At 42.8% G+C, this 13,793-nt stretch overlaps 1 protein-coding gene across 6 annotated transcripts in view; it reads right to left on the reverse strand.

Moving 5' to 3' along the window:
• atp2b3b (ATPase plasma membrane Ca2+ transporting 3b) overlaps positions 1–13,793 on the reverse strand; it is a 135,112-nt gene that overhangs the window by 63,410 nt on the left and 57,909 nt on the right. For all 6 annotated transcript variants that reach the window (XM_015342800.2, XM_015342792.2, XM_015342810.2 and 3 more), the window contains exons 3-4: positions 2,701–2,898; positions 427–681 (exon numbers count right to left, since the gene is read on the reverse strand). In XM_015342800.2, coding sequence (XP_015198286.1) covers positions 427–681; positions 2,701–2,898 — 453 coding nt within the window. The remainder of the gene's footprint in view (positions 1–426; positions 682–2,700; positions 2,899–13,793) is intronic.

Raw genomic sequence — 13,793 nt, forward strand, 5'->3', positions numbered from 1 at the left:
CACAGATTCCCCTACACCAGGGGTGTCAGACACAATTCCTGCAGGGCCCTGTGTCTTCTGGTTTGTGTTTCACTTCAGCTCTCTGACACACAGCTGGTCTAATTATTTAATTAACAGCATCATTGTTAATACTTCTAACCAGACTTTAAGGTGCTTTAGAGGTCACTGTACTTTTACAGAAGTGCATGATTGCAGCACCCAACAGTAAATGACCTTAAGAAACCTTTATATGTCTAATTAGGAAAATAATTAGACTAATTGTTTAACTGACTGCTCTGGTTGGACCAAGCACGGGAAAACACCAGACCCTTCAGGAATTGATCCAGTCCTACAACTCTTTCTTCTTTGCTAACTTGCTTTCTTGTGCTAGCGTTCCTGTGCTAAGATCAGGAAGGGAAATGACATGATGTGGGCCGTGGCGCTCACCGTATTTGACCTGGGCGATGTCTCCCACCACCATCTCAGCCACAGGGATCTGGATGACGATGCTATTCCGGATGACGCAGAATTTCTGCTCCTGCTCGATGCGGCTCTGGAGGCCCCTGAACTGCTTCTCTTTGCTCCAGTCGTTGAAGGCTGTCACCAGGACGACGCAGATCACCGACAGCAAGATGGCCGCCCCTTCGATCCAGCCTGCTTCTGCCTCCCCCTCGTCTTCTCCCGTAGACACATTGCCACAAGCTGCAGAGAGAGGTGTGTGTGGGGGGGTGGGGTGGAGAGGGACGAAACGCTTGCTTTTTTATTGAACACATTTCCAATTGTTCAGCTACAAAGGCTTCTGTTCAACATCAAATTTTGGAGCAATACAAAAATACAAATGTACTTCTACACAGTGCCACTGCTACCAAGACATCCCAGAATGCTGTACTGTACAGGATGCAGATCAAGACATTTTAGCCTGTGGGATGTGAAGCACTCCACTGAAAAACTGATTGCATGAAAGCGCATTCAGAAACAGAAATGGTCAAATTTAGACTTCGTACAATACAGTTTCAGCATCATTACTCCAGAAGGCACTGGCCTTGTGCCCTCTTTGATTAAAACTGCATCCTGCAGGTGCGGTAGATAGTTAACTAACCCATAAACGACTTTCATATGCTATTGAGAGCCTCTAAAATCAAGCAATCTAAAGCCAGCTCATGGCCTCTGTGGAGCTTTTCTGATTTTCATTCCACTGTTCTGGAATGAGTCAACGAGCTGCTTCATTTTGACTAAAAATGATCATTTTAGCACTGATAATTTCAGAGTCCCTCTACAGTGGTTCTGCAGGCCCTGTGCTTGTGATGAACACCACACAGTACTCCTGCAGTCATTTTGTAAAGGAATCGTACAGTATGACCTGGCCCAACAGACAAGGAGAAGAAACAGAAAAATCACACAGACAGTGATATTGTGGAAACAAACATCTTCCAGGAAACCTCTCAATGACAGAGGGGGGAGTCCCAGGCAGAGTACATTTTGATACAATACGAAATCATTTCAATGATCGCAAGTAATTGAGATTGAAACTGGAATCGCTGGGGCAGGAACACATTTCAATCCTGAGAGAAAGAAATCTGCACTGAACTGTGTGTGCCTCTTAAAGAAAACAGGATGTCACTCTATTAACATGAAGGTAGAAAAAACAATACCAAAATATCACAGAGAAAAGTCAATCAAGTCTGTTTTTCACTGCAGACAGAACGCACTCCAGAAATCCTTTGATGCTGCCTGTCTTGAAGTTTGCTCCTGAGCTTGATCAGTTTTGTGCCCCTCTTGCTAGTCTCATTATTCCTTTTGTCCAAAATACATAATCTTCCTTCACTGCTGCTTCTGGACTATAATAGTGTCCTTGGTTTTCACTACTTACTGTTTGCTAGTTTACCTGCTTTCGAAGTTGTAATCAGACATAATTAAACCATCTGCACTCCCTATCTCATGTAACAGTATCTATTTATAGCCTAAGCAGCTGAACCGTTTTTGCGACACAGCTTCAACAGATACATTTTTCACTTTGCCTCGTGCCTGTTACGAAAACCCTTGCAATTATGCAAGAAATTCCCTGTGATAAGGCTAATAGGAATCAATTAATAAAACATAAGATTGCAAATTTGGTAAAAAAAGACTATCCTGTTAAAGGTTCAAATGGAGAAGAAGCAAAATATGATTATCAGCTTTCTGTTAGTTAGTTAATAAACCCCCATCAGCCTAAAATCTGTTACTGTAAAGGGAATCAGATTAACAAAAAACAGGAAAATGGCCCTTAATGGCCCCAATAATGTGTCGAAGTACGGTATATCAATATCCATGAAACACAAATAAGATAATGGAAAACAGCATTATTCTCATTATAACAGAAAACCTCGGATGGGCTTAAAGCATTTGTCAAAACAATATCTCAAAGCTGTTGCTTTCAGCTTTCAAAATCATGCTGGGAATTTCATGAACAACTTTAATCACAGTCTCCTTCACCTTCCCAGCCCTTCTGATCTGTGACATTCCGTTAGTTCTGTTTAGTCCACCTCTTTACAGAAACTCACAGATCCGTCAGCAATTTCACTGTGCCAGGAGTTTGGCACAACATTCACCCCCTGAGGTGCAACACAAGGTGAAGCCCTCTGCGCTACCTGGGGCTCGCTTAGTAGGTTAAACAGAACCATGGCCTGTGGTGTCAGGAGCTGTGCAGCTTTTCAGGGGACTCTGCGAAGCTGTGATGCCTACCATCGCTCTCCTCTCCGGGGGGCTGATAGAAAGAGAGGCCCAGGGAGATGATGGCTGCGATCTCCAGGATGATGAGCGTCACATCCTGCAGGGCCTCCCACACTAACTGCAGGAACGTCTTGGCCTTCTTGGGAGGGATGAAGTTCTGACCATACACCTGCCTCCTCTTTTCCAGATCCACAGGGTTGTCCAAGAGACCTGCAGACCAAGAAAGAGGACCGAGGCGGGCAGGGAGCGGCAAGGAGGTGGGAAGAGAGGAGGAAGGGAGGCAGCATGGAGGGGATCGATGAGGAAAATGATGGATGTGGAATTAGTGGGGAATTCAGTGGTCAAAGGTGGTCAGAAAGGCCAACAGCATTGGCGATCAGAGAAGGAGAAAGTAGGAATAAGGCCAAAGCAAGGCCAGGTGAAACATTGGGAATGAGATGGGGTTTTGGAATGGGAAAAAGGAGGGGAAGAGCAGTGGGGATCGGTAGAAGAGACACAGACAAAAAAAGGAGAAAAAAATAGTCAGGCATTACAATTTGTCTGTGCCTAGTGCTGAGCCCTCAGCAACAGATGTTAGCACATTTGCATTTAAATACAGAAATTAGCAAAGAGCATAAAAGGTCTGAATGAAAATTAGAGATAAGAGACAAGTTTACAATATCAAGTGCTGAGAAGAATTATCGCACCAAGAAAAAACACTTTATACAAGGATCCACCTGAAGATCTTCTTTTGGAATAATTCAACCCATTCTCGGAGATTTGGGATGGCATTCTTATTCTAGGATACTAATTAGATTTGGGATCTGAGAAATACAGGTCAATAAAGGAAGACTTAGCTCGATGTTCCACGTTTAATGCAGCCGAAAAAGTTTCTCATCAAGTTAGCAGCTCATGCTATTGGACCTGCTGGGTGATATTTCCCTCAGAACGACCCTGGTATTCTTTACTCCTTGTGGTTTTTTTACTTTTGGCGTCTGATGCAGCCGATTCGATGACTGCACTGTGTCGATACAGGGGTGGAAGAGACGAGAACATGTGCCCGCGGAGATGTTGGTGTGACGGGCTGAGCCAGGCGCTGTTACAGCAAGTGCAGATGGCCCTGCCACTCGCGCCACAGTCTTCATCTCACACCTTCGCTATCGGGCGCCGGGCACAGATGGTCCCGGCTTGGCAGTGGTAGCAGGCCTGTCTTTCCTGGCGCCGCCTTCCTTTTTCCTCGCCATTCCTCCGCTCGTTATCCAAGGCAGCAGGTGAGGTGACATCAGGGGGTAGGGAACTTTATCCCCTAGGCTGGGCTGAGAAAGGTCTTCCTGCTCCACCTCCTCATTCTGGGATAGTGTATAACACAGCACCATTTCGCCTCATCCTCGCAGGACTCGAGCCAACAGTAGTCCAGTTCAATGATCGTGCAACAGCCAACATCTTGCTTGGGCACTGCTAAGCATCTACCCATCCCTCCATTTTGTAACTGTTTCATCCACTATGGGGTCATGGGGGAGCTTAAGCCTATCCTAGCTATAATAAGCAACAGATGCTGAGCAGGACACACCCTGGACATGATGTCAGTCAATCACAGGGCACACACACATTCACACCAGGGCCAATTTTCCCAGAAGCCAGTATAGCACTGGACTATGGGAGGAAACCCACACCAACAGGGGGAGAACATCCAAACTCCACACAGACAACACCCTAGAAATTAAACCCAGGTTTGGAAATTGAACCCAGGGCACCAGCTCTGCAAGGCATTGTTACTCTGTCCTTTTGTTATGGAACTGACACTTTTTCCTTTGCCAACACCTCAGATGCACTCTCCTCTAGATCAGGCCACTTTTTAAATAAATTATTTAACTTTGGGAAAATTTTGATTGCCGGGTGGTTCAATGTGAACCACTGTAAACTATATCAGGAGCCAGCCTTTACAGCGCATTAGCAATTCAGCAGTTTCCCTTGTGTTTTAGCTGTGACATTTACGAGAATGGATCGATGAAGAATTTTTTTATAAAAGCTGGTACAATAGGTGATACAAAAGCATATATGTAAACTTTCAGAACTTCTTTAATCGAAGACACAATTCAGCACTGCAAACAGCTTTGATCAATGTTTTCCTGACCAGTCTCTTCCTGTCAAACAGCAATTCAGATTTTGCTCAAACCAGCCACTGGTTGATTTCCATATAGAATCAACTTTGCATCTCATTTAAGACTGGTACCTTTCAAAGGCTCCAAGTGGACTAATTAGTGCACTCAAGAAGAAGGTGCTCTTCGTTTTCAGGCTCTCAACAGCAAAATGGCCTTTGGAATTGAACTCAGTGCTCAATGTGTGCTCATTGAAGTCTGCAGCAAGTGTGACACACAATCCTCTGAATGGAACTGAAAGAACTCCTCCTGCACCCATAACCTTTTAAACCAGATACTGTACAGGTCCCTGTGCATTCTGGAAAACAGGTTGCTTCTAAAGAGCCTTCCTCGCCCAACGTGCATTTTTACAGATGAACTGTCTGCAAGCTAAGAGCTAATGCATGCTCGGCTGTCTGGCCTAATCTCATTTAGAGGGATGTAATTGGAAGCTTAAGCCTATAAGTAAAATGATATGGAGCTCTTTCAGTCCAGCAAACACAAGTGTTTTCCCAGACAAACTGGGAGCTGGGAGGTCCATCCTGCGATAATGTACCTTGATTTCGTTCTGCTAGTTGTCATGTACTGTAGGTACACTTCTTTGACAGCTCATTGTCACAAGGAAGATTAGACCAAGTACAAATACACCGTATAAAGAGACCTGAGGGGTAAGGGTGCTCTGACAACTGCTGTCGTGCCAGTTACCACAGTTATTCTGCTTTCACGTCTCACTCCAAAGAGGGAGCAAGAGGAGGTTATTGGCTCGGGAGCCAGTGCCAGCACCAAGGCTCGAACCGGCAACCTTCACCATACAAGTCAAACACCAGACCAGCTTGGAGGCATTTCGGCCCCAGTGCGCCAGCTGTTTGCCGAGAGCTCTTTGAGAAGACCTCATTAAGACGGCACGCTCAGCGAACAAGCCGCCACACCACGCTTTTGGCACACACCCACACCAACGCTCGCGCGGAGACATGGCTCCTGTTCCCTTTTCGGCCACAGAACCGCCGACTTAACGCATGTTCCAAAAGACCAGAGTGCCAGGTCAAGTGGCAGCACAGCACACAAGCATGGTAAAACGCTCTCAAGCCAGCAGAGGGGAAAGGGCGAGCCTGTGTAAAAGCCATCCTGCGAGATGCATCCAAACCATTATTGCGTTATTCCTATTGAGCTCTTTGGCGAGGGCTTAGGATGACACTGAAGTTGTAAACACTCAAAAGCTGAAGAGCAGCTGCAAGAATCTGCATTAAGTAATCAGCTCTGTGGGAAGGAATGAAAGAAAGTGATTCACTTGGCAAGGGAGGAAAGGATTTCTTCACACATGCATGCTGAAGAGCTCAAGGGTACAGTGCAGGGAACAGAGATGCCTTTAGATTCTCCTTTTTAACTGCTCCACTTTAACCTTGTCATAGCTTTTTAGCAATACTGGCAAAAATAATGTGTTTCTCCCTGATTGCGCAAAACTGCACTGAGAATGCTGTGTGATCTGAATGATCTCTAGCTCCAGCTGACAGAGACCCTGTATTGGACTAAGTGGTTACTTATAGCAGAAGGATGAGTGACTGAATCAAAGAAGGCAACAGGAAGGTATAAAAAGGGGTTTTGAAACTTGGTCCCAGGAGATCGTTCTCGTATAACCCCCCCCCCCCCCCACAAAAAGAAAACAACATATAGATATATCTTCAGTAGATCCATGTTAGGTTATACAAGCAGAAAAATGTAGGTAAAATTGAAAGAGGAAGTGAGTACCGATCTGGGAATATCTTTATTATATGTGCACCGCTAAGTCACTCACTCAGAGATCAGCTGCAAGGGAATGTCAAATACAATGAGAACCTGGGGGCGCCTGGGTAACAAATCTATATAAAAGAAGCAGCTCAGCAAATTGACTACAACAATGATATGAGGAATACATCACAACAGTGCTGGGCCAACCACAAATAGTTACAATTGAGATGATTATGAAAACAGCGCTTGGTGAGCAGAAGTAGTAGGCACTGAGGGGGGCATGAGACACCACAGTGGTATGATGGCTACCCGCAGATGGAAGTGTGAAACTGGATTCCCCTTTTCTTCCAGATCGACATTTTGCAATTTATGTTCCTGCTTGCTGATTCCTTCCGTGTTATGCCAAAAGGGAAGAAAAAAAAGCCATCATCATCTGTGGGTGGCACCAGTGAGGCAGTGGTTAGCATTGCTGCCTCGTAATGTTGGGGTCCTGGGTTCAATTCCTGGGGTGCTATCTGTGTGGAGTTTGCATGTTCTCCCTGTGTTCATGGGAGTTTCCTCCGGGTGCTCTGGGTTGTCTTCTGGGGAAAACTGACCCTGGTGGTTCTGTGTATGAGTGCCTAGGATGAACTGGCATCCTGTCCAGGGTGTACCCTGCCTTGTACCCATTGCTTGCCAGGATAGGCTCCAGATGCTTTGCAACCATGAACTAGGTAAAGTGAAGTGTTTGTCCTATTTCAATTTAATTGACATTTACTGTGGCTGTTAGAAAATGGATGGCTGAATCTTTGTCTGTTTCGATTGCTTGGAGCCTTTCTTTTGGTCTCGGTTTCAAGCCGCTGTGTTAAGTGGAGGTGGAAGCTGGAGGCACACCGGTCCCTCGTCACAAGGGGGCGACTGTCAGGCAGGCTCGCGGACAGCCGCAGCAGCAGCTTGAGAGAGAGGAGCCGGGGGGGGGTACTAGGACGGAGTGTTCTGGGCGCTCAGAAGGCTCGCTGGTAACTTACAGCTCTGAAGGGAAGAGAAGCAGGTGAGGGCTGCATTGCAGCAAGCTGAGGGGAAAGAGGCACAAATCTGCAGTTTCACATCCATACTTCAGCTCCCCACTCCCATTTATCATTCATGAGGGAGTAGGCTGAAAGTACAGCACGCACACACACACACACATACACACACACACACAGGATCAGCTTCTGAGACGGCAGCTGTGATATTCCGGGATACGCTGTAAGTTGGCCTAGCCTGCTGCTCCCTTAGCTGGGTCTTTACCACTAGAACTCAACCCCAGAATGTCATTGGCGGCTTCTGAAGATTCTCCACCAACCCAGAGCTTTGACAAGACCACGGCCAGACGGCAAAGCATTGTCAGTCTCCACCTGACCTGAGGCGCGTGGTTTTGTTTAGCGTGAAAATGACACTGCTTTCACATTCACTTCTGGGTTGTGCGACAAACAATCCTAATTCCAAGCAGTGCTTTAAACCAGCAGTACAACAGATGTGGCTCTTTTGTATTGTTAGCCACAGCTTGTGGCGTGCGGACAAAAAGAACAGTGGAGTGTGTAACTACGTCACCCACTGAGCTGCAATGTGAATACAAGTATAGCGCTGCACACCTGTTTGGTGCTGATCATGAAAGCACTGCAGAGCACCTCAGGTCACAGATGGGTCATGCTACATAGTGCTCTGCCAGTGGGGATCAGAACAAAGGATGCTCATCACGTGTGTGTTTGATTGTGGAGAAATAAAAAAACACCATTTCAAATACATATCATCACCACGCCAAATAGAGGCCCCGTAGAGAAATACTAAATCCTGTTTTAAACTGTAGAATATGTGTTTCTAAATAAAGTCAATTGATCTCTGCTTTAATATAAACATTTCTTAACAAAAGAGCATCCTTTCATGTCGACCATTTTTCCATACATGGACAGAATCCTGACAGGCAAAGTTTAGTAAAGCTTTATAATTTATTTGTTCCTACAGATAGGGCAATAAGTATGATTGGCCGGGGGTGCTTTTCTCCTAATCCTACCTTATTTCTACCATTCTGATCACTTATTATTTCATCCCACTTCAGAGTCTATTTGAGATAGCACATCTCACAAGAATTGGGTTTGCAAGAACACATGCAAAATAAACAATTCCTCAAAATATAAAAAAAACAATGGCCATCCTTTCTTTACTAAAACAGTAGCTTTGTTTTTCATTTTGTAATCACTGCAATTATTTTCTGTATGAATGTTTTGCTGTGAGCTAACTTCTAATCAACCTGATATTAAAAAAGCAGGGCTCTAGGCCCCATGCATGTGTTCTCGGAAACATGCATTTCTTCCACGTTTCTGCTTCTTTTTAATTTGCATGCCTACAGTGTAAACAGCAAAGATCAAACAACATCAGGGCCTGGTGCAGCTTTCTGCAGAAGTACTGCTACAGTACAGTGCTCCCTTTTTCACTGCAACCTCCAGAAACCCCACTCACCCAATTCCATTTGAACTGACTGCCCTCTGGGAACTCGGTGCTACCAGCTGGCCAATAACATAACCCAGATTCACACAGACAAAGTGTGGCGTGGAAGATCTGTGATCTTAAATATGAAGGCACCAAAAACCCAGATTCGCTCCTGCTCTATGAATCAGTCGCTGTTGCATGAACGTGAGGGCAAGCACAACATGAGATCCGTGTGGAAGTGATCTTGGAAAAGCGCATCCCTGGCATGTTCTGCACACACCAGCTAAGTGGGTTAGCAGAGAGATGGGGACAGCCCAGCCCCAGGTAATCAGAAGCATGGTCCTGACAGACAGAAGGAGCTGGGTGAAATCCTGGACAGCCGACTACCTCAAACAAATAGTATCTCCACGAAAGACACTTACTTTCAAACCTACAGTAACTGAGAAAAATAGTTACAAACACATTTAGAGAATACGATCCATCATGCTCTTTAAAACGCATATTTACTGCAATTTGTATTTAACATGCCTATTTAACTGAGCGGACAGAACAAATCATGCATAACGTATAATTGGAATTTGAAGTAATTAACATCACCCAGGCCTTCATACACCTTTTAGGTGGGATTCTGACATGGAGGCGTTCAGTCATAATCCCACAGATGGCAGTTTTGCACCACTGGCTTCTTCACCAGGCACAGACACCAAATGTCTGAAAGTGTGGTTCCTCTCAAACTGAGCAGGATTACTATTGCACCAACCACAATACAGTACTCTACAAGAGCAGGATGAAACTAAACTAAATTGTGAAGTTCTAATCACACATCGTGTTCCCTGTTCACCATTAAAGACATTACTGCACCTTTAAAAATCCAATCCATATGAAAGATCTCATTTTCTGTCGTCTGACAACAGCACTCCACCTACAGTACCATGGCCATACTTGAGCCTCAGTTTTTCTGCTCTGAGTAAAATATATCTTTATTAATGGTTAGCCAGGCATTCATTTTCAAGGACTTATACTCGTGTATTGATCAGACACTGACTTGCTTAACTGCACAAAACCCAACCAGAGCAGGCTCTGGCTCCCTGCTGATGAAGCAAGGCAATAACATTGAATCCATTCAGCTGTGCTCAAGACCCACATACAGGTATGAGTGGTTCCTACTCATGTTCACTTGAGGAGGCTCTTTGATTGGCTCAATGCTTACCAAGGGATCTTCTAATCCAAAAGGTTCATTACATCTCATTAAGGTTTGGTAGGGGAGGAATATGCCTTAGATAGAGTAATCCTCTGGTCTACAGCACAAACAGTAACTCAAACCCACTCTAATCCTGTCAAGGGAGCCCAGAGTCAAATGCTTTCCAAAGATAAGCAACATAAATGCTGCTTTGAAATCTATCTCACTCCACAGAAAGGTTCATTTCCTAGCGATCCTAATGTTCTCCAAAGAAGAATGAGGACATCTCTTAGTAATTCAGTCATCCATGTCATTGGGGACTCCTACAGAGTCAGAACTCAGAGGAATATATTTGGGTAGCCCACATCAATAGGTCCTGTCAACATCTATTCAACAAAAAAAAATCAGATTCTAGTTTCACATATTTTTCTGAACACTGCACTATGTACAGTATGCAATGTTTCTAAATGAAATATCTAAGATTGATTCTTTATCTAGATGTGCCACCTGAGGTCAAGTTCCTTTTTACAATGGCAGCCTGGAGAGCACCCATTTATACAGCTGGGCATTACCCTGCTCCGGGGAGTAATATCATGGGACATGATGGGGGTGTGTAACTTTTTCTAAATTTCTTCCCCAAACAGTTTACTTCACTGAAGTTTCCCCTTTAACAAATTTTAAACTGCTTATTAAAATGGAAAGGAACCTCTTGAAAAGACCTTAATAATAGTATGTGATGATACTATGAGTGTTGTCAGACATTGTCTATTAGCTGTTGTTCCATATCAATCAAAGATACAGAGAAAGAGTCTTCCAAGAAACTGCAAATCACACATACTGTAGCCTCATTCGTAAGAGTGTATAGTGGAAGATTGAATTGTATTCCACTTGCTAGCAAAGAACTGACACTTGGTTTCATCAGAAAACGTAGATGATTTGATCTTACTAAACAGCTTCAGTATTGTCTCAGGAGTTCTGTTCAGCAAATAAACATTATCCAGCAGCAAAACGTATACTCCCACAGACATATAATACTATTAAAACACAGCTCTTGTTCTCACAAGAGTTTCATGCAATAAGGTGCATGTTATCCACAGGTGTATCACTGGATAAGCAGCACTTTATCACATAAGAACCTTTTGTGAGCAAGACCCTTGTAACAAATGTACTGTTTTACATTATCATTGAATTGTCCAAAATAAAGGAAAAGAGAGGAATTATATCCTATCCTAAAGGCATTCCTTTCTGTTTCAACTGATATCTGTCCATTTGAAAAATGTTCAAGTGGAATTCTGGGGGAAAAAAAGGCCTGGCAAAGACTTCAGGCCCCCACCGGTTTTGCAATGATCGTTAAGGACGGAGCCACAGAAAATGAACAACGTGTGACTTGTTTTTTCAAAAGCTCTGAATTTAATAAGAAGTGACACCGATGATCACATAATTTTGCTCCCATTGGGCCAAAGAGAATTTACGTGTCCGAATCCGTTATTTGGTTTTGTGGTATGTGCTGAAGTGAAAGCTCTGGCCTACGTGTCTCGTCAATTTGGCACAATTTCATGCTGGCTAAGTGCTGAATCCATCAGACCATATTTGCATAAATTCAACCCAAGCTGAACATCTTCTGTAGTCTTTCATCTACCTGATTTACACTCTACATTAAGAAGATTTCAACAAGTGTGAAATGTATTTAGATTTAAATGGAAAACTCAAACAAATCTATGTCTATGACTATGGAGATGATCTAATATGGAACAATGGCACCTTGGACAAAAAAAATGTAATACAGCTGTAACCTTACCTCATTTTAAAACATCCCAAGCATTTGTAAGCTAATCACAACAGAGATGAAACCAATGTTTTAATTCTGAGAACCACTCAGCTTGGAAATCTAGGACAAATGAAACACAGACAGGAAAAACAGGAATAAAAATGGATTTGAAACAGTTCATATCTTTCCTAGTGCTTGTCTCTCTGGCTTGTGCTAATGTTTGTAGTTGTCATAGTAACAAAGTATTCAAAAGAAAAGCTTATTGGTTCCCATTTCTTCTAATTCTGTTTACTTACTGATGAATCAAGAATCATTTGTTTTAATTGGTGCCATTGCAGTAGTTTAGGTTTGAAGGGTAACTGTTAAGAAACCTTGACGCAAATCAGTTTTGTGGGTTCTATTATAAAACTTAATTAAATTAATTAAAATCCATTACAATTCCAAAGGATGTGCAACATTAATTCAGTTTTCACTCCAGTATAAATGTATTTGAATTGCACCTAAAAACAGTTCTCATATTTAAATTGTTTTGTATCAGCAAATAATGAAAAAAACTGCAGAAAAAATGTAGGAAATGTAGGGACAAGAGCTAGTTTTCATAAATATATTCATGGGACAATATGATAAAAGAGGTATTTTTTGGCAACTTAAGGAGATCACATATTCTTTCATTTAATTATAATTATTCATCTAATCTCTCAATGTCAATATGATTTCACTAATTCTTGTTGTAACATTAAGGATTCTAAGAGTGTATCTTTAAAGTTTGCAGCTGAATCGTTTCAAAACATCAATTTCTGTTTGCATGCTTGCAGTGATTTCAGTTTTATTTTCCCAGAATTCCCCGGAGAATATATTTTTTTCTATGATAGTCATTTTTTCTCTTTGCAAATGTAGCCTATTTTTAGAATTTTACCTAATCCATCAGAAAGCCCCCCCACGGACCAAAAAAAGTATACATCAGCACTGAAAAAACACTTTTTGACAATACATGTTTTGATATGTTCTCATCAAAAAAGTGATGTTTTAATTAACTCACACAAATTGGGCCTTCACCATCTGATTTCATGTTCATTTTTGCAAAGGCTCCTTTGGCTGGTTGTAGTCTGACAGAAATTTCAAATGCAAGCAGATGCATAGAGAATCTCAGACTTTTATTCATTTACACGTGTGTTTCCAACTGGGACAAGAATGAGACAAATCTTGGGAGGAGCCCAGTTACTGGCAAATTAGGGTTTATTTTTCGGGTTCTGCTTTGAGACAAATTAATTTTGAGTTTGGAGTTGAAGTCAGCTTCAGTAGTATCTGAACAACAAATCAAATTACAGAACCATCGTTGCCATAATACCTATGGTAGTGAAACCTTAAGTGTATCGTTTCACTTAGCAGGACATTACGCATTTGAGTGTACTGTAATTAAAGTAAAAATATGTATGAATATGGGCCCAAACTTATGATTGAAAAACTCCACTGTCAGCAAGTTGATATTCTGAGAATTTTGTGCTCACATTGAATTCCAGGAACGTTACAAATCAAGTTCCACTAATTGGATTTGCTGTTACTTTTGTTTTGGCTAGCCTCCTTTACAGACAAAAGAACACCTTCTGATTAGTAATTGAATGGCACTGACCCCGTCTCAGAATATGATGTCACTCCCCTGGAACATGAGAAGAGTAGGACAGTCCTGTGACAGGAGGCCCGGCCTTTTGACATAGTGGAGTTGACTGCTTCCTGAAGAATTGTTGTGTGGCTAGTGTTGGGGGGTCCCTCAGAGACCGTGAATGAATCCTAAAGGGATCAGGGGCTATAGCACATACTACATTAAATTAATACATATTCCATCCTTAACCCAAACTCAGACCCTAAT

This window comes from Lepisosteus oculatus, chromosome 2 (assembly GCF_040954835.1).
Source record: "Lepisosteus oculatus isolate fLepOcu1 chromosome 2, fLepOcu1.hap2, whole genome shotgun sequence".
Taxonomy (NCBI): Eukaryota; Metazoa; Chordata; class Actinopteri; order Semionotiformes; family Lepisosteidae; genus Lepisosteus; species Lepisosteus oculatus.